This window comes from Microcaecilia unicolor, chromosome 3 (assembly GCF_901765095.1).
Source record: "Microcaecilia unicolor chromosome 3, aMicUni1.1, whole genome shotgun sequence".
NCBI lineage: Eukaryota > Metazoa > Chordata > Amphibia > Gymnophiona > Siphonopidae > Microcaecilia > Microcaecilia unicolor.
Window position 1 is genome coordinate 248,389,687 of NC_044033.1, and position 21,511 is coordinate 248,411,197.

A 21,511-nucleotide genomic window follows, 5' to 3' on the forward strand; every position below is an offset into this window, starting at 1 on the left:
TCCACAGCTGGTAGTTTGTGTCCTGCTTTGCCCCTCATGTGTCTCCCCGCTAGGTTCCATCCTTCTTTATGTGGTGAACCCCAGTCCCCTGTTATGAAGTGCCCACCCATTCTCAGGGTTGTTGGGGTGGGGGTGGGGGTGGGGGGGAGGAGAATGCATACTTACATAACAATATATAACAAATCAGTTACCATATATGTTCTTTACTATGCCACTGTTGTATATTATTGCAAAGTTAATTTACTGCTTGCATTGTTTTAGTATGTCAGTAATACAGTATTCTTGATGTAGCTCTTGTAAGCCACATTGAACCTGCATCCAGTGGGAACATGTGGGATATAAATGCTTTAATTAAATAAACAAATGAATTAATATGCCCTGAATGTCTTTTCCACATTATTAAACACAGTCCTACAATTGTCCATAATTATGGAACCACAACATTTCTACATTCCAGCCGGCAAACTATTTTCAAGGTGGCCACAGGTACGTGGCTACTGAGCCCTTAAGTCATGCTGAGAGCAAGGGCTTCTGGTTACAATTCCTACTCCAAATTAGGTGCAGGTGGCTGCAGCCTGTTGGTTGGAGTGGCCTAGTGGTTAGAGCACCAGTCTTGTAATACAGAGATTGCCAGTTCAAATCCCACTGCTGCTTCTTGTGATCTTGGCCAAGTCACTTAACCCTCCATTGCCTCAGGTGCAAACTTACAACCCTCCTGGGGCTCAAGAAGCTGTGAGCAAACTCACAATCGCTACTACAATATACATTTATATCCCCTAGCCTAGGCCCTTCTGTACCTGTGGTATTGTATTGCAATTGTGAAGAATCACACATCCATCTAATGCTTTTAACATTGGTTTCCCTTTTCTGTTGCGCACTATATAGCATTGCTCAATGTCATACGATGGCCCAACTCCTTGTAACATCTTTGTGGCCCCCACCCAAGGGGTATGCTGGTAAATTGTTAACAGTGGGCTGTCTCTTGCCAGCAAAGTAAAAGAGAATTAAGGAGGGACCCAAGCCCACATTTTGGGATCCATTTGTTAAAGTAGCCATGGAGAACCGGCTCCCAAAATTCTTAAAAACACCACTGAATCACCATTATTGTGGTTTGATTGTGGGTGAGGGTGTCTGGTGATCAAAGAGCAAAACTTGTCTAGGGGCTACCTATAGATATCTCCAAGTTTCTACTTGGCAGTTCACTAGTGCTACACAACTCTGTGGTGTGCAGCTCTAGGGTAAAGGGGGTGGGGGGGGGGGAAGAAGAGGCTGGGTGAGCATTTATGTTCCTCACCACAAATGCCCACCCAGCCTCCCCCCTTACCATACAGCCATGGAGATTGGATGGAACAGGTGGCCTTCTGTATGGCCACACATCACACATATGTACCCAAGTTTCTCTGTCACAGTTCACCTGTCATGCAATCCATATTGCTGCCTCCTCTCATATGAACCCCAGCATTTGATAATATGTAGTGCAGAAAGAGAGACACACACCCTGTTATGTGAAAAATATGCAACTTATATTTAAATAATCCCAAACAATACTATTTACAACTTCCCCCCTCCCTCCCCCAAATGTCCTTTAATGACGGCCACGTCTTCCTGGCTGAATGGCCATGTACAGCAGGCTAATGAGCAGCACCAGGAGCAGCGTCACTGCCCTATGGTGCTGCGTCACTGCCCTATGGTGCTGCTCATTAGCCTGCCACATTGCCCCCATCTGCTGCCTCATTGCTGTCACCTCCTGCAGCAACTGGTTTACCCCATCTACCAGTTGCTGCAGGAGGCGCAGTGCTGGGGCAGGAGATGGGGGTGGGGTGGTGATGGGGCTGCAGCTAGGGATGGGGGTGGGGAAGGGGCTGCGGCTAGGAATGGGGGTGAGGATGGAGTGGAAAGGGCAGGGGGTGTGGGCCCTTCATCATCCCCCTCAAGGGGAGGCATGTCTGGCCAGGCCTCCTCCTGCTGGGCCGCCGCCTCCTCCTCCTGGGCCTCCTCCTGCTGGGCTGCTGCCTCCTCCTCCTGGGCCATCGCCTCCTCCTCCTGGGCCTACTCCACCTGGCCTATCTCCTCCTCCTCCTCCTCCTGGGACGTCTCCTCCTCCTCCTCCTGGGACGTCTCCTCCTCCTGGGACATCTCCTCCTCCTCCTCCTGGGCCACCTCCTCCTGCCGCTGGTGATCTGTGTATGTAACAGGATTGTGGTTGAGATCAGCACATCCAACATAGCTTACATAGTGCAGGAGCTGGCTGGCCTGAGGCGGGGGATGGGTTGAGAGATGCATGAGATGAGATGACAGGGAACCGTGAATGCTGGTGTGACTCTGAGTACATAGGCAGACCACACTCATTGCTCAGCAGCATGTTTGCATTATAATTTGTGACTATGGTTGGCTGACTATTTTGGGTTTATGTTGATTTATTTTGTTTTTATTGGGGGGGGGGGGGGGCGCAAGTTTTATATGAGGCAATGACATCCACTAAGAGTAGGACCTCAGGCAGGAATACCATGAAACAGTATCCACCCCAGAAAGAGGGATACAGAAATGAGACATGCCATCTCATTCATCTCACAGGAGGTTAGTTGGAAGTTGCAGCCATACCTCAGGCCTTGATCTGGGATAGAGGTGTTATGACTTAACTAGTTGCTTATTAGTCACATGGAAACTGATATTGTACAGGACATTTGCAGTATGAAATACATTTATAAAGGAGTACAGGTGCCCTGTTTATAATACTTACATTGAGCCCTGAGGCGCCGTCTCGCCGCCCTTATCATGTGAGGGCTCTGCAGCCGGACGTGGCGGTACCTCCACCGGAGGGACTCTAAGTCCCTCCTGATGCCAAATCTTCTGCAAGATATAAGTTTGTACACCAGGAGTCAGGGGATGGCCCTTCTTGCCTTCAGCACCCAAATTCATTTCTAAAGTAGAAGAGATTCTGAACACTGGGGGGGGGGGGGGGGGGGGTGAGGACAGAGAGAACCTTTGTGTGCAGTATTGTAGGGATGTGGCAATGGTTTTAATTTCTACTACCTACATTATATTAATGATTGTGCATGTACACATATCATTGATTACCCTTGAATGCAGACTCCAGTTTGTGCTTACACTACTGAGGGAGCTGTTATATATGTAGCTACGGGGGGGGGGGGGGGGGGGGGGGGGGGGGGCTGAAACACTTACCTGTGTAACCTGTCCCTGATCTCAGTCCAGGTTCTGAGGCAAATAGCCCTGGGGGGCAGGTGGTGGTGGTAGGGGAAGAGAGCATGCCTGTGCTTCACACAGAGGTGAACTAGCAGGAGGTTCTCTGCAACAGAGAAATTCAGCTCCCTTCGCATCGACATATTTATCAGTAAAAATGGGACCACGTGCGTCGCCTTATATGGCCGGCCATGCGTGATGGCCGCCCTTACACGCAAGGCTCCATATATGGGTCACCATTCCATATATGGATAGGTTAGCACGTGCACGTCTCGCCATGTACAATGGCTCCACACGTGGCCAGCTATGACGCATGGCCATCTATGATGCATTGCCGTCATGCGTGCGGGACCTACGTGCAGAGTTGCCCTTATATGGGAGTTTTCATATATGGATCATTATCACAAATATGAACTTCATATCATACATAATATATTTCCCGTAGCTGCATGTTCCGCAAGTACAATGCAGTTGCGGACATCCAGATACAGGGAAAATTGAAGGAATAATGAAAAATATCAAGTACAGTAACATTTCTCAAATATCGTATTCTTAGTATACTTTCGCCAGCCCTGATTTGGCTGGTTGGAACCGCGAAAATTGAATGTTTCATGGCGGCGTTTTTATTATGCTTTGCCCGCATCAAATTTGGCCGGCCTCGATCGCGTTAATGGTACGTTTATGGCCAGCCATATTATTTTTCGATTATTCCTGCCTGTTTGCGCCTGCCTATAGGAAGCCGGCCAAATTCTGAGTTCGCCGGTGTTTCGATAATGCCCCTCCACGTATCAATCTCACTAACTGGAATCTCAGATGTATCCAAAGCAGTATAGACACATTAACTATGCAGAGTGGAGGGGCTTTTACGTTTTTGTTATGTTACCATCAACTGTATTACAATGTTGTGTTGTACTCTGGTCCACACACACATTCCAATGAAATTAATATTTGTCTCGAAGTTAATGAAGACAGAAGATCCATAAGGTTATATTTAAAAGAAATAACCTATATTTCATGGTAAATGTAGATGTCAGAAGCAGATATCCCTTAAGGATGAACCTCTGAGCAGCAGAGCCCAACAGAGACCACATAATGTCTTCACAGGCGTTGGAGCTCAGCTACAAATAGTGATCACCTCACCATAAACATTACAATTTTGCTATCTTTCTTCATCCTCCTTGTGCGAAAATGCACAGGTCTTCACTGCAGTTTTATACTTAATGTTGTTTGCTCATCATTCAAATTAGAAAGCACCATCATGAACCATGCAGCATCTCCTGCCATGCCCAGCTGTAACATTTGCAGCAGGAAGAGCAAGTATTATCACAGCATTAAAGATGGAAGATCGTCTGGTTCTGATTGTGTTGATGCTTTGTGACATCCTGTGGAAGACGGCTGAGTGTCAATGCACACTTGGAAACTACCTATCAAAAGAGCTACGACCAGGTTACCGTAAGGATGGGGACATTACGATCGGGGGACTTGTAACTGTAGAAACCTTTTACCTGTATCATCATCCATCCTTCACAACTGTTCCCTCATTTGTTGGACTAAGCTTGTAAGTAGCATCCTGGCTTAGTTCCTCATTCAGACGTTAATTGGTGAAGAAAGAAGTTCATAACTATAGAGAACTGTGGGAGGTTTTTTTTTACCCATGATTACTTTTTACTGTGAGCTTCAAAAAACATTTTTTTCAGCTAAACAGCGTTCTGGTCTGTGATTGTATTAAGCCACAGCAGTATGAGGTTTTTCCTCCCACTTTTTCTTTAAATGGTGCATCATTGTGTCTAGAATAGCACAGTGGTTTCCAGTGTGCATGCATATGATTCACAGTAGGTTTTGTTGTACAACACATTGAACAGTGAATCAGATCTATTACTATACACACTCACGTGATTTTTAGTTCCTATATGAGACAAGCTTGCGGGGTTTAATTTTGGTGGGTCACTGGCATGAACTGCAAATCTAACCTGATGACATTTTACTAATTCTCTCACATTTAAGTCTGAGTATTTTCCCTTTGAAACATGCCCTGGGGAAAAAGGATGTGCTAAGATTTTCATATGCTTTATCTATGAATATTATTTCCATAAAATCATTGTGAAAATACACAACTAGATGTATTGTTGTCTCTCTCAAAACCTCATCCCTTTTTTGGCAGTTAAAAATATACTTTTCCCTGTGTCCATTTCTTCCAATGAACAGAGTGAAAACTTTTCAGACTGCTTTAGATCCTGCAGTGAAGTGTTTGCCTGAATATCCAGTGAAACTTAAAAACGCATAATCTGTGCAGTAAGATTTAGGAAACTTATTTGTGTGAACAGAGCTTTCATGCACTGATTTAGTAACCTGAGCGGGTGTCTACCATTTTGCACAAAAGTGAACTACAACTACCCTTAAAAATGAATTGGATAATGAACTTTTGCATGAAACTTTAAAATAGTCAAATTCATTGAGGTTTAGTGGTCTTATCCCAACCTCACCTCCTCTTCCTCCTTATTTTTCCTCTCTTTCCCTCCCCTCCTCCCTCTCCACTTCCTCTCTTCATTCCACTCCTCCCCTCCCCTTCCTCCCTCTCCCCTCCTCCCTCCCCTTCCTCCCTCTCCCCTCCTCCCTCCCCTTCCTCTCTTTTCCCTTCCCTCCTCCCTCTCCCTTTCCTCTCTTTTCTTTCTCCCTGCATTCTGGGACATACCTGGATCTGTGGGGATGTGAGCATCTGCTAACATTTCCAGCTGTTCCATCATGGGTCTGGCCTCATTTGTATTGCTGGGGATTGGGAATTTCCACTTCAAACCATACAGTCTCCGCTGATACCACTTCTTCATCTTACCTCTTTTGGCCCTGTGGCCCCTGTATAATCTTGGGTAGGAAGTTTATATTATTGGATCAGATGCATATGGATGGGCACAGAAACAGCAGTGCTAAAGTCCAGTGATTATGGGTTTGTGCATGTTGGTAGGATGTGCATTTATCTGCTGTGGCCTGAGGGCATGGCTGAAGAATTGAACAAATATGGGAGGAGGGAAAGAGAGGAAAGAAATGCAGTTAATGTCTGCTAAACCTGGAGCATGCACCTGTGGGTCTTTCTTATCAGATTAATATGTAAAGCTTGTAACAAACTATCTTCTAACCCTAATCCCAAGCCTTTTTCACTCTTATCTATTACTTTTTTTTAAAAATCTTTTTATTGAAATTTTTTCTCATAAACGTTTATAACATGCAATTTAAGCATACAACAGAACAAAAAGAAAAAGTTTCAATTATAGCTGCTGTGAAAATACACTTTCTGCTTGTTTAAAGTCCAGAAGATCTAAAAGATAATAATAGAGGTATTAATAAAGGTGATCATTGTATTTAAGTTATAGTCTAACGGTGCCCAAGTTTTTAATAAAGATTGAAGCGTATGTTGCTTAGAACAGCTTCACACACTTTCTTATTACACACAGATGGCTCCATCATTCCATAAAGTTTAGTTGCGAGTTGTCCTTCCAGTTGAGTATGATATGATGATTGATATATTGCTGCTGATTTTGTGGGTCTTAGAGTTTTAGACCAGAATTTAGGCCAATCAAGTTTAGATGAGCAAAAGCCTAATTCTTTCTCCCAGTATGATTCCAAAATATGTATGCAATTGTTAGGTAAATCATGTATTTGATTATACAAAATAGAAGCTCTTTTTTACCCATAATTGTTTGTTGACATAGGGATGTGAATTCTGATGTAGAAGCCTTAAGGTTTTATAGGGACCGAAAAGAAGATATATAAGAGACAATCTGTTTCCATAAATTGGAGTGCATTAGTGGTATTTTAAATAATAATGCTAGAGCATCTTGGGAGAGTAAATTACCATTAATAAATAACCGTGATAAGTACCAAATCCCTTTATTCTTTATTCTTCCATTGTGACTCTGAGTGCAATATTACTAATATCTGTGCTTCTCTATCTTATACTTTGATGCTAATTTCATATTTTAATGATATTTATTGTCCTTGAAGTCCTGTACCATTGAACTATTACAACTTCCTGGCCTTTGTGTCTGCGGTGGAGGAGATTAACAACAGCTCGGAGCTCTTACCCAACCTCACGCTGGGGTTCCACATTGATAACCCTTATGACAACTTTTTCTTAATGTATAGAGCTGCTATGAATATATTTTCAGGAATGGACACCGGGATCCCAAACTACAGCTGCAAAACATCTGGTCCACTGTTTGCTATTATTGAAAGTCTTCCACCTGAGCATTCGAGCCAGTTTTCCAGCCTGTCCGGGATACACCACTACCCACAGGTCAGGGATCATCTTTGATTTCACTTTATTCCCTCTTCTGTAATCCTTTCTTAATGAATATGAACCTTTAGCAGGATGAAACCAAATTATTAGCAACTTGCAATTAACTCTGAAAAACGGTAGAATTTAAATGATGACTTGGAGACAAATTTTTCTAAAATGAACTACATGGAAGTAAATAATGTGTCAAATATTTAGTCATCAGAACAGTGGGCTGAGACACCCTATGTCCCCCTCCTGGTATTTCTTATAACTTCAGCCTCCATTGCCTCTGGTTCAAACTTTAAGGTCAATGTGTTTAATATGTATGATGTATTATTTGATCACATGAGTATAAAATGATTACTCCTCAGTGCAATAAGTAGTCTGAGATGGAAATTCCTTGCAAGTAATGATTTATTATATAATAACCAAACTAGTGGATATGTGTTTGTGGGGAGGAGAGGGTTAAGCAGCAGTTTCTTTTTATAACTATTAGGGGCCCTTTTAATAAACCATGTAAGCGTCTAAGCATACCCAACAAGCACCAAAATACCATGTGGCCATTGTGGTAATTTCAGTTTTGGCACGCGTCCGCTACGTGCACCCTAAAAATATTTTTTATTTTCTGGCGCGTCAGCTATGCATGTCAAGTGGCATTCGGTGTGTGTAGGTCATTACCGCCCGGTTACTGTGTGAGATTTTACTGCTAGGTCAATGATTGGCAGTAAGGTCTCAGACCCAAAATGGACGCACAACAATTTTCATTTTGCCGCACATCCATTTACATCAAAAATTTTAAAAAGGCATTTTTTGCAGGTGCGCTGAAAAATGATTCTTCGTGCGCCCAAAACACGTGCCATTTTTACACTACCACGGGCCATTGTTTTGCACACTTTAGTAAAGGGATCCCTTAAATTTTCCTGAAAGAAACAAACCAAAGTATCAGATAGCCTGACTTCTACTTCCTGGAAGCAAAGGCAAGTTGCTCTAACTGATCCCAAGCCAAAAGGAGAATAAAATAAACAGTTATACTAGTTTTTTGTGCCAAACAAGATGCTGAGTGAAGATCCTGTTCCAAGGAATGGCAGCTGCTACAAGGTGGGTAGATTTATAGGACAAGCTGTAAGTCTCCAAATGATCCGTCTATCTCCAACTCTCTTTAATGACAAAGAAATTGAATAAGCTCAAAGAAGAGGTAGCAGCGAAAAAAGGAAATCTCCCCTCCATTATGCACGAGTCACATTCAAATTATATGTATTCGCTTATCAAATAATCTATGGTCTATCTCCATGTTATATGTAGAATTTACTGAGCTGCCTATGCTCAACGCTAAGAAATACTACAGAGACTTCCTTGTCTTACACTTTCCGCAGTGTAATAACATAGTAACATACATAGTAACATAGTAGATGACGGCAGAAAAAGACCTGCACGGTCCATCCAGTCTGCCCAACAAGACAACTCATGTGTGCTACTTTTGTGTATACCCTACATTGATTTGTACCTGTGCTCTTCAGGGCTCAGACCGTATAAGTCTGCCCAGCACTAGCCCCGCCTCCCAACCACCAGCCCCGCCTCCCAACCACCGGCTCTGGCACAGACCGTATAAGTCTGCCCAGCACTATCCCCGCCTCCCACCACCGGCTCTGGCACAGACCGTATAAGTCTGCCCCGCACTATCCCCACCTCCCAACCTCCAGCCCCGCCTCCCACTACCGGCTCTGTTATCCAATCTCGGTTAAGCTCCTGAGGATCCTTTCCTTCTGAACAGGATTCCTTTATGTTTATCCCACGCATGTTTGAATTCCATTACCGTTTTCCTCTCCACCACCTCCCGCGGGAGGGCATTCCAAGCATCCACCACTCTCTCCGTGAAGAAATACTTCCTGACATTTTTCTTGAGTCTGCCCCCCTTCAATCTCATTTCATGTCCTCTCGTTCTACCGCCTTCGTATCTCTGGAAAAGGTTCGTTTGCGGATTAATACCTTTCAAATATTTGAACGTCTGTATCATATCACCCCTGTTTCTCCTTTCCTCCAGGGTATACATGTTCAGGTCAGCAAGTCTTTCCTCATACGTCTTGTTACGTAAATCCATTACATTAAATAAATATGAAACAATTCATTCCGCTGGATTCTCCTATCAATGTACAAAATGATGGAATTTCCTGCCTAAGCAATTACTTCATATAAATGAATATGTTATATTCTGCAAAATGCTAAAAACATACCTGGTGAAATTGTTAATCTCTGACAGCAGTCAACAATCCATTACCTATTTTACAGTATAAAACTAATCGACTACATCGCATTCTATTGCTGTTCACTTTTTCTCAGAATTTATATGTACTAGGTGTTATTTGGTGCTAATATTATATGTTATATGTAACTAGAAGTGGTAATCAAATGTGTTTGTTCAATTGTGAGCCACATAGAACCCAAACTTGTTTGGGATAATATGGGCTACAAATGTCATAATAAAGAGAATAAATAAACTTGAAAGAGAAAACTTCTGCTGCTGGGAGATTCCTTTATCAGAGGCTTTAGCTTGAATGCATTAATAAAGTAAAACTTTTTCCAGAATCCTGAGCCACCAGAAATACAAACCAAATAAAAAGTACAATCAAAGAAGAATTTAAGAATTCTAAAATTGTTTTTATGATCCATCTGGTGAGAAGCAGGACCCTTGTAGCACAGAGACATTTCAGGAAGTTGGGGGAAGTGTGTAAAGATCCTTGTAAGGACTGTTCTGTGAGAAATTACAGGAGGACCATAGCAGACTGGAAGACTGGGCATCCAAATAACAGATTTGGACAAGTGCAAAGGGATACACTTTGGGAAGAATAACCCAAATTATAGCTTGGATGGTGCTAAGTTCCACATTAGGAATCACCACTTAGGAAATTATCTAAGGTGAGTTCAATGACCAATAAAGCAAACAGAATGTTTAGAATTATTAGGTAAGGAATCGTAGGGGTGTCCCAAGGTGTATCACCTTTTCTACAACTCAGACCTATGAACCAAACTCTGACTAGGCTAAAACCCAACTTTTTAGGACGATACTTTCTTACTGTCATAGTTGCCTGAATGTTTCCTGCATTGCATCACTTCCTGCTAGCTCAAGGACATTGGCATTCCAAGAGCATCTGCATTTCATCTTTGGGTGTGAAGTTGAGAAAAAACAGATTTACAGTGACACAAGTATGTGATAAGGCTTGTTGACATCATTGTTCTCTAGGCCTGCGTTTCATCTGCTGGACAGGAGGAATGGGTGATCTGATTGGGCCAAAACAGTCACCCGAGGGCAGTGGACAGATGTCTTTGTGAAGACAAAAAAAGAAGCATTTTGACACAGGATGAGGGCGGACACACAGCTGTTACCTCTGGACAGAGAGATTGTCTCTCTGAGTATCTCTGTATAACAAGATTACAGAGAAATCCAAGCTGATAATTACGGCTTCTAACTTTGTGTTAAGATTAGCCATCTGTGTTGGCTGAGCTGTAACTGTTTTCTCTGCACTAACCAGATGCTTGCTGGTTGTAGGCTCGCTGTGTAGGCAGCTTAAGCCAAAGGAAAGATCCTGCCGTTCATCTAGAGATCCTGCTAAGAAGCAAATATCTTGTGATGCTGAGAATCAGGGGTTAATTCCTATAGTTTGGGGAACAGATAGTTACTATTTCTAGTCTGCCAAATAGGAGAAAATATTTTTTCACTCAAAGAATAGTTAAACTCTTTGCTGGAGGATGTTGTAACAGCAGTTAGCGTATCTGTGTTTAAAAAAGGTTTGGATAAATTCCTGGAGAAGAAGTGCATAATCTGCTATTGAGACAGACATGGGGAAGCCACTGCTTGCCCTGGGGTTGGTAGCTTAGAATGGTGCTACTATTTGGGTTTCTAACAGGTACTTGTGACCTGGATTGGCCACTGTTGGATACAGGCTACTGGGCTAGAGGCCCAGTATGGCTATTCTTATGTTGTTATGTTCACATAGTGAGATTCAATTCTATATGATATCTGGGTGCCTGGGATCTGTTATAGTAACACTAGTAAAAAAAGGCCCGTTTCTGATACAAATGAAACGGGCGCTAGCAAGGTTTTCCTCGGAGTGTGTATGCTTGAGAGAGTGCATGTGAGGGTGACTGTGTGTGTGAGAGAGAGAGTGAATATGCGAGTGTGTGTGTGTGTGTGTGTGTGAGAGAGAGAGTGAGTGTGGGTGCGAGTGTGTCTGTGAGAGTGTGTGTGTGAGAATGAGAGTGTGTGCAAGTGCGTATGTGAGACACAGTGTGAGAGAGAAAGAGTGTGTTTCATACAGATACAGTGTGTGCGAGAGAGAGAGTGTGTGTGAGACACAGATTCTCTGTGAGACTGAGTGTATGAGACCAAGAGAGTGTGTGAGTGACTGTGTGACACATAGAGAGTTGGAGATAGACGGATCATTTGGAGACTTACAGCTTGTCCTATAAATCTACCCACCTTGTAGCAGCTGCCATTCCTTGGAACAGGATCTTCACTCAGCATCTTGTTTGGCACAAAAAACTAGTATGACTGTTTATTTTATTCTCCTTTTGGCTTGGGATCAGTTAGAGCAACTTGCCTTTGCTTCCAGGAAGTAGAAGTCAGGCTATCTGATACTTTGGTTTGTTTCTTTCAGGAAAATTTAAGGGATCCCTTTACTAAAGTGTGCAAAAAAAAATGGCCCGTGGTAGTGTAGACACGTGTTTTGGGCACACGAAGAATCATTTTTCAGCGCACCTGCAAAGAATGCCTTTTTAAAATTTTTGATGAAAATGGATGTGCGGCAAAATGAAAATTGTTGTGCGTCCATTTTGGGTCTGAGACCTTACTGCCAATCATTGACCTAGCAGTAAAATCTCACGCAGTAACCGGGCGGTAATGACCTACACGCACCATGAATCTCTGGAAACCTGGCCAGTTCCTGTGGATGCATTAAGAAACTGTCACTCTTTAGCTACACGTCAGCCTGGAATGAAATCATGTTTATTGGTCAGTATAAAAGCTGGGAGTGAAAGGTGAACAAATAGAGGTCTCAACTAGGAACAGACGTGTTGCCTAGACCCCTAGTGCCCGCTGAGACTCTCTCTGTTTGACTGCATTGGGACTTCCCAGCCTCTGACGGGAGATGTTGTCACCTCAAGTGGTAATGTATGGTTTATGATTTACTTACTTGAATAAAGTTTATTTAATAACCTTTGACCACCTCTATAGTCTATATCTGACAGAGATATACTCGAAAGAACCTAAAGCAGAACAATACTCGAGTTTGATTTGTCCTTGCTATTTTCAGGGCACAGACTGTAGAAGTTTGCCCAGCACTGTTCCTCTACTAAAATTTCTGACGTCAATGTCAAAGCCCCTTAAAATTTACACTCCAGCCCATCCATATGCAGTCACGATAAGGGATTAGACAGTAGAAGTCTGCCCAGCACTGGTTTTGCTTCCCAATTACCGATGTTGCCACTTTATATTAGTACTACAGCTATGAGCCTTGGTTCAAGGCCTGACTTTGGTTCAGGATCCAAAATGAGAAAAAAACTTATAGGCCTGTGACTCTGACTTGAACTCCAGTGTTGCTCAAAGGCTCATGAGCTATTGAGACACTGCAGAGCAAGCAGACATCTGCAAGAATAAGGAAGGGTCAGGGTCTAACTTGCAGAGTTGCATGAATGTGGCAATATGGTAGTAACAGATGTTCTTGAAAAACAGAACAAGATGGCTTCTCAGGAAGATGACCAGGTACTACAGAAAGTGTTTTGAGGAAGATGACTTACCTGCTTATAATCGAACGAGAAAAACGCCCAAGTTCCGACCTAAATCGGGAGATGGACGTTTATCTCACAAAAACGAATAAAGCGGTATAATCGAAAGCCGATTTTTGGACGTTTTCAACTGCACTCCGTCGCGGATGCGGACAAAGTTGATGGGGGCGTGTCAGAGGTGTGGCGAAGGCGGAACTGGGGCGTGGTTATCTGCCGAACAAAGATGGGCGCATTTCACCGATAATGGGAAAAAAGTATGCGTTTTTAGCTAGAATTTAGGACACTTTTCCTGGACCCTGTTTTTTCACGAATAAGGCCCCAAAAAGTGCCCTAAATGACCAGATGACCACTGGAGGGAATCGGGGATGACCTCCCCTGATTCCCCCAGTGGTCACTAACCCCCTCCCACCACAAAAAAATGATGTTTCACAACTTTTTATTTTCACCCTCAAATGTCATACCCAGCTCCCTGGCAGCAGTATGCAGGTCACTGGAGGAGTTGTTAGGGGGTGCAGTGGACTTCAGGCAGGTGGACCCAGGCCCATCCCCCCTACCTGTTACAATTGTGCTGCTTAATGCTTATTAGTCGTCCAACCCCCCCCCCCAAACCCACTGTACCCACATGTAGGTGCCCCCCTTCACCCCTTAGGGCTATAGTAATGGTGTAGACTTGTGGGCAGTGGGTTTTGAGGGGGATTTGGGGGGCTCAACACACAAGGGAAGGGTGCTATGCACCTGGGAGCTCTTTTACCTGTTTTTTTGTTTTTGTAAAAGTGCCCCCTAGGGTGCCCGGTTGATGTCCTGGCATGTGAGGGGGACCAGTGCACTACGAATCCTGGCCCCTCCCACGAATAAATGTCTTGGATTTATTCGTTTTTGAGCTGGGCGCTTTCATTTTCCATTATCGCTGAAAAACAAAAACGCCCAGCTCACACATTGTTGAATAAAACATGGGCGTCTATTTTTTCCCAAAATACGGTTCGGTCCACCCCTTCACGGACCCGTTCTCGGAGATAAACGCCCATGGAGATAGGCGTTTTCGTTCAATTATGCCCCTCTTAGTCTTCCAGTAAAAGCTAGTCTATATTAAGCTCTTCCAGTAAATGGTAATCAACTCATTACCATAACCAATCAGTGTTAACCATTTTATTAGCATAGATCCAATAGTAGTAAGGTTAGTAAGTTTAAAAAAGACTTTTTGAACAGTAGATTTCAATTGTTCATTCATAGACAAAGTCCAATCAATCCAGACTCCTGGAATTTTGAGCACAAAACGTTCTGGAAAATGGGCCAAAAAGATAAGTAGAAAGAACACATAAATTTCTAGCAAAATAGCCATTTTTGAAGAAAGAAAATAGACGTTTTTCTGTTTTGAAAAACAGCTATATTCCCCATTTGAATTATGGATGTTATTAGCAAAATGTCCAAAGTTGGATTTAGACAAAAATGTTGAAGAGTCCAGTATTGATGCAAGATATATATTACTGATCTTGCTAACACGAGGAAAAGACCTCAATACACTTGAACGCCAACTTGAATTCTAGCGTCTTTCACTGGGGTTGTGGTGATCATCATCGGTCTTAAAACCTCGTAGTGTATTTTTTCAATTTTTTGAATCCGTTTTATTTATCAAATTTTTAGGCCTTAGTTTAAAACATATATTTGTTTTTTAATTATTTGTTTCAGTTTCTTACTGCAAATAGCAAATAACTTTAATTTATTATTCATTCCAAAACCACTTATGTTCATCTTATTTCTAAAGGTGGGGAGGAGGGGAGCTGAGGGACGGTGAGGTCAAAGTCCTGTATGTTCTCTGGACTACTCCCATGGCAAAAGGATAGGACTATTGAGGATCAAGGCCTCCACAAGTTGCTCTTCGATTTGCATGTTATGTGCTTATCTCTTCATATGTGCACGCCTCTACACAATTGAATCTTGTAGTTGTCCATTGGTGCCTCCAATCCCCTGCACCTGTCCATTGGAATTTCCAGCCGCTGGGTTCTCTACATTCCTCTGTATACCTGGGTGCATTTCTCTGGTTATTTCTCCATGCATGCGTGCATTTCTGTCCATATGCTAGTCTGTTGTTGTGCCTTTCTGCCCATGCATTAGCCCTAACATTATTTAAAGATTGGGTGGAAAAACCCTTATTGTAGAAGGCTGTTGACACTCCTGTTCCCAGCTGGGGGCTGGTTTCAATTGAGTGGGAATCCCAAAGGAGAAGTAGACAGATGCCATTCCAAACAACAAAAATGTTATGGTGCTCATTTTCAAAAGAGAAAAACATCTAAAAAAAAAAAAAATCATTAAGTTTTTCTCTGAGTTGTGATTTTCTAAACTTGGATTTGAGTCGTTTTTCTTCAGTTCATTTAGATACATCTAGGGCAAAACATAAGACTTTTTGTCTAGACCTGTTCAAACACAGCTGAGTTACAAAAAAAGATGCCCTAAATGACCAGATGACTACGGGAGAGATTAAGGCATGAACCCCCCCCCCCCCTTCTTCCAGGTTCTATGATAGCTTCAGATATGATTGCCATTCTCATTAGCGCAGCAAGCTGGTCCCAGGAGTAGCAGAGTGGTAGGTGCAGTGGAATATAGAAAAGAGGACCCAGGGCCATATCCCACTCTAGCTGGTACACTTGTGGTGGAAAGTGTTGAACCCTCCAAAAACCTACCAAATATCTGCTGTACTTACCTATAGGTGACACCTGCAGGTTTGAGGGCTATTGTGGTGCACAGTGAGTATAGTTGTGGGGTGTTTTTTCTGTCCCTGAAGGGCTAGCGATACAATATAAGGGGGTTATGGTGAAAGTTGTACCTGGGCCTTTTATGTGAAGTCCACTGCATTTCCACCTAGGCTACCCCACTGCTCTGCTGGAATATCTGTTTGGCCAGTCTACTCAAAATGCTGCCCCCTCCCCACCCAAGACATCCAAGTGGCTTGTTTTGGTGCGTTTTTTCCCCACAGGAACTTTTTTAAATGGTACCTAAGAAAGATGTTTTTCTGGTTTGAAAATTGTTCTATTCAGCACTCGATTTTTGGACATTGTTCACAAAACATTCAAAATTATACTTAAATGTCATTTCGAAAATGCCCCGCCACATTTTTTTATGGGGAGGGGGGGGCGATTTTACAAAAGAACAATCTGTGTACCAAGGAGGATAATTCCTGGAGATTTAAACAGGCTGAGAGACTACGTCTTGAAGTGCAGCATGACTCGCATGGCAAGGAAAGTGCCGGCGATACTTCCTCTAGTAAGTAAGGTATCGCTGCCCTCCCCACTGAGTTAGTATAATCCTAAGCTTGCTTTTGTGTGAAACTGAATAAATGCATGTTTCCATGGGTTTCTGTTGATGACCTTAAAGATATTTATGTATATATTTTATAACTGAGTAATGCTTCATCCAAATAATTACAAAAATTAGCCAATGTACATTCCATTTTATTATTAAATTTGTATTCTGTCTACATTCCTAGGCAGATTACAAGAATACATATGTAGTTAATACAACCGGACCAAATCATCGTCAACTGCAAAAAACTTAAAAACAAAACATGAAGATGACCAAAACAACAATGTAAATCAATACATTGTAAATACATTGTAAATCAATACAATGTAAACCAATAATCAATCTAGCCTAAAACTAGCACCTTCTCCTACCTTCTCTTCCCCCCTCTCCCTTATAATATTACCTATCTACACATCCCCATTACTCTGCTAAACTTAACCGTTTTCTCTGCACTACATATTGTAATCTTACTACTATGTAAGCCGCATTGAATCTGCTATGTGTGGGAAAGTGCGGGGGTACAAATGTAACAATAATAATAAAAGAAAAAAAGCCGAGCACATAGCTAACACCCGACGGTGGCCAGCCCCGTTTCACTTCTACAGCTTCCTCAGGGGCTGTGCTTCAATTTCCTGACCTGCTGTTCAGTATGTCACATAGGATGCAATGTGTACATTGAAATGAATAACACCATTCTTGGAATCAGTTAATGTCGAAGCACAGCCCCTGAGGAAGACATAGAAGTGAAACAGAGCTGGCCACCGATGATGATCACCACGACCCCAGTGAAAGTCACTAGAATTCAAGTCAGCGTTCGGGTGTATTTGAGGTCTTTTCCTCGTGTTAGCAAGATCAGTAATATGTATCTTGCATCGACTCTTCAACATTTTTGTCTAATTTGATTTTTTAGAGCCACAGTTATTTTTCTCTTCGTTTTTGTTACTGAGCAAAGCTGGATTTAGACATCATATCGAAAATGCCCCTCATTGTCTCATTAATCCATGCTTATGTATATGCTCTGCTAATTTGTTCTTTACAATAGTCTCTACCATTTTGCCTGGCACTGATGTCTGTAATTTCCAGGATCAGCAGTGGAACCCTTTTTAAAAATCGGCATTATATTGCTGACCCTCCAATGTTCCGACGCCATGTTCGTTTTTAAAGATAAATTACATATTATTATGCTCTAAGTACAGTGCAATCTGCTTAAGTGCAAGGGTCTGGGACCAAAGAAATACATGTAGTTAACCAGAGCGTGCAGTTAACCGTTGTGACACAAAGAAGCTTGACATCTGATAAACATATGTACAGTACTGTTTATTATATGTACAGTATATAGTCTCCGTTAACTGACGTTAGGCTTACTTGAAGTAATCAGTCATAGTCCTCTGTACACTCTTGTGTCTGTGAGTTCCATAGACTATGTCTGCCAGACGGTAAAAACTGTCATAGCACTGACATCCAGTGGCCTCCAGATAGGCCCGCATGGTGTTGAGACTCTGCAGCGCTCTTGCAAAAATGACAGGAGGTTGTTGAATTTTGTCAGCATGTGCCTCACTGCTCATTTCATCATCTGTTTCATCATCAGCTGTTGCCTGCGTGTAGGTGCATATCTCGACATCATTGCTGTCGTCAGCTGTTTGTAGATTGTAATCAACAGCTACGTAGTGATGAAACTCCTCTTCAGTAACTACTACTACTATAAATCACTCCTATAGCACTACCAGTCGTACGCAGCGCTTTACAATTGAACATGAAGAAGAAAGAAAGACAGTCCCTGCTCAAAAGAGCTTACAATCTAAATCAGGACAAACAGACAGGATCAAAAAGGATAAGGGAAGGACAGACAGAAGGACACATAAGGATAAGATAAAAGTTACAAGTCAGGAGTCGAAAGCAGCATCAAACAGGTAGGCCTTTAGCCCGGATTTGAAGGCAGCCAGGGATGGAGCTAGACATAATGGCTCAGGAAGCCTATTCCAGGCATAAGGTGCGGCGAGATAGAAGGAGTAGAGTCTGGAGTTAGCGATGGAGGAGAAGGGCGCAACTAGGAGAGATTTGCCTAGCGAACAGAGTTCTAGGGAAGGAGTGTAGGGAGAGATGAGGGTGGAGAGGTAGTGAGGGGCTGCAGAGTGAATGCACTTATAGGTCAATAAGAGGAGCTTGAATTGTATACGGAAACGGATAGGGAGCCAGTGAAGTGATTTCAAGAGAGGGCTGATATGGGCATAATGACTTTGGCAAAATATTAGTCGTGCGGCAGAGTTTTGAACAGATTAAAGAGGAGAGAGATGGCTGAGTGGAAGACCTGAGAGAAGCAAGTTGCAGTAGTCTAAGCGAGAGGTGACGAGAGTGTGGATGAGGGTTTTGATAGCGTGTTCAGAAAGGAAAGGGCGAATTCTGGCGATGTTATAAAGGAAGAAACGACAGGTTTTAGCAATCTGTTGAATATGGACCGAGAAGGAGAGGGAGGAGTCAAAGATGACCCCAAGGTTGCGAGCAGACGAGACAGGAAGAATGAGCGTGTTGTCAACAGAAATAGAGAATGGGGGAAGGGGAGAGGTTGGTTTAGGAGGGAAGAAAAGGAGTTCAGTTTTGGACATATTGAGTTTCAGGTGGCGGTGAAACATCCAGGCAGCAATGTCAGAGAGGCAGGCAGATATCTTGGACTGGATTTCTGCCTAGATTAGTGGTGTGGAGAAGTAGATCTGGGAGTCATCAGCGGCTAGGATGTCAATAGCCTGTTCATCTGACTCGTTTTGTGACAAGGCAAGCCACAGAGACTCCAAGAAGTCCTTGCAAGGATGAGTAAGGAGAGTAGTCCTAAAAAGATGGAATGGATTCCCAGTCCCAGCAGGGAGAGCAATGGCTCGAGGCAGGGTGAGCCTGTTACTCCCTTCCTCACTAGAGGATGAGGGAAGGATGAAGCTCAGTTTCCCTGGCTTCACTATCAGTATATAATTCCCCCCCCCCCCCCCCCAGCTGTGAGAAGGGGAAAGCAGATTTCCTGGAGGCTCTCTGTGTCACGCCACTGAAGGTGATCCGGAGTACTGAGCCCTTGGGCTGCTGCCAAAGATCAGCAACAGCAGAAAAACCACCCAAACTGGAAGTGAGGCCAAACACCAAACAACTGGTACCAGGTACAGGAGTCTCAAAGAGGTTGGGCTAATCTGGAACCAAAAGCTGGAGCGGACTTGGCTTGGCTGAACTGGAACCAAAAAGCTGGAGCGGATTTGGCTTGGCTGAACTGGAACCAAAAAGCTGGAACGGACTTGGCTTGGCTGAACTGGAACCAAAAGCTGGAGCGGACTTGACGTGGATGAACTGGAACCAAAAAGCTGGAACGGACATGGCTTGGCTGAACTGGAACCAAAAGCTGGAGTGGACTTGGCATGGCTGAACTGGAATCAAAAGCTGGAGCAGACTTGGCTTGGCTGAACTGGAACCAAAAGCTGGAGTGGAGCGGACTTGGCTTGACTTGACTGGACTGGAGCTGGGTTCAGGATTTACAAGCAAGCTTGGCTGGAGTTCAGGATTCTCCCACAAGACCAATTCCAGCCAGGAAGGGCAGAGGCTAAGGACAGACAGGGTGATACAAGCAGGAGGAGAAATACAGCAGAATGCAGACAGGCTAGAGACACACAGCAGGGAACTAAAGCTGAAGACACGCAAGGCAGATACAAACAGTAAGGAATTGAAACTAAAAGGCGTATCTTCAAAGCAGTTGGGCACACAAAGCTCCACAGATTGCTGTGGAACTCCGTAAGCCCAAGTGCCTCCAAGATGAGCCTCTAAGACACAGGGCAGAAACAGACAGTAGGGACTGAAGCTAAGACACACAGGGCAAATATAAACAAGGCACTGAAGCTGAGACACAAGATACAAAGCTGACAAACACAGACAGACAACTGAACAAAGGCTAAAGCTCAGGTAGAAGAGAGTAGAACTAGCAGAGATAGAACTGCAACAAGCACTCACAGACAAAAGCACATCTGAAGACCTCTGTTGCAAAGGCAAAGCCTGAAAGTTCTCAGGTGCTTAATAAAGGCAATTACAGATGATGTCACAGGTGAGACTTGGCATATGAAACATCGGGGCAAGTCTGGAGTGCTGGAACATCAGGACCGGAATAGAACCTGGAAGATGTCTGAGAAACAGGGAAAAAAACAGTCCACAGCAACTACAGGACCCGGCCACCCAGGGGCAAGGTGAGTGCAGGCATGGAATACAGTCACAACCGTGACACTCGGTCACCAGGGAGAGAGAGATTACATGGAGTATGTGGAGGAAGGAAGTAGCCTACCACTAGAGCTGCCCGAGGGAGAGGAGCCAGCTACCATGGGAGAATTCAAAGGTTGCCCTGCCTAGCACATGAAGGCAGTGGAGGAGGCCACACCGGGCGTGGTGCTGAGAGGTGGGAGAAACTGCCAACCCTGCTCCTTACAGGGTTCCCTCTGTGCTGTGTAAAAAGCAGGTGATTTGTGGTATTGATCTGATGTGCAAAGACTGTCGATGAAGAGTTTTTCTGAACTATTGTGCCCTATTGGAAGTATGCCGGACTCTTACTGAACCATCTGAAGGAGGGGGGAGAAGGGAAACTAAGGCCTAGTAGAGGGCCTGAACTCGGGAGGAGCTGAACATTTGCTGAGGGATTTTGGGACCTGGACTGTACTGTTTTCTTTTGAAGATTATCTTATGAGGACTATACCTTTTTCTTTTGAGGCTTATCTTATGAGGACTGTACCTTTTGTTTTGAGAAATACATTATGATTTTTGATATGAAATTGCCTTGATAATAAAATACTTTGGCCCGAGTCCCAGTATCAGCAGTATTCTGTCCTGGAACCCTGGGAGCCCATAGGCTTGCTGGCTCCACCCAACAGGAGAAAGCGGACCCCCATTACAATGGAATTCCAGATGGGAACGAGACCGTGAACCACGGCAAAGAGTCGTTTGCAGTGGACC

At 43.5% G+C, this 21,511-nt stretch overlaps 1 protein-coding gene across 1 annotated transcript in view; it reads right to left on the minus strand.

The window, feature by feature from the left end:
• LOC115464572 (vomeronasal type-2 receptor 26-like) overlaps nt 1-3,344 on the minus strand; it is a 108,674-nt gene extending 105,330 nt beyond the window's left edge. Inside the window, exon 1 of the mRNA XM_030194935.1 lies at nt 3,184-3,344. Coding sequence (XP_030050795.1) covers nt 3,184-3,344 — 161 coding nt within the window. The remainder of the gene's footprint in view (nt 1-3,183) is intronic.
• Nucleotides 3,345-21,511: the final 18,167 nt, after the last annotated feature.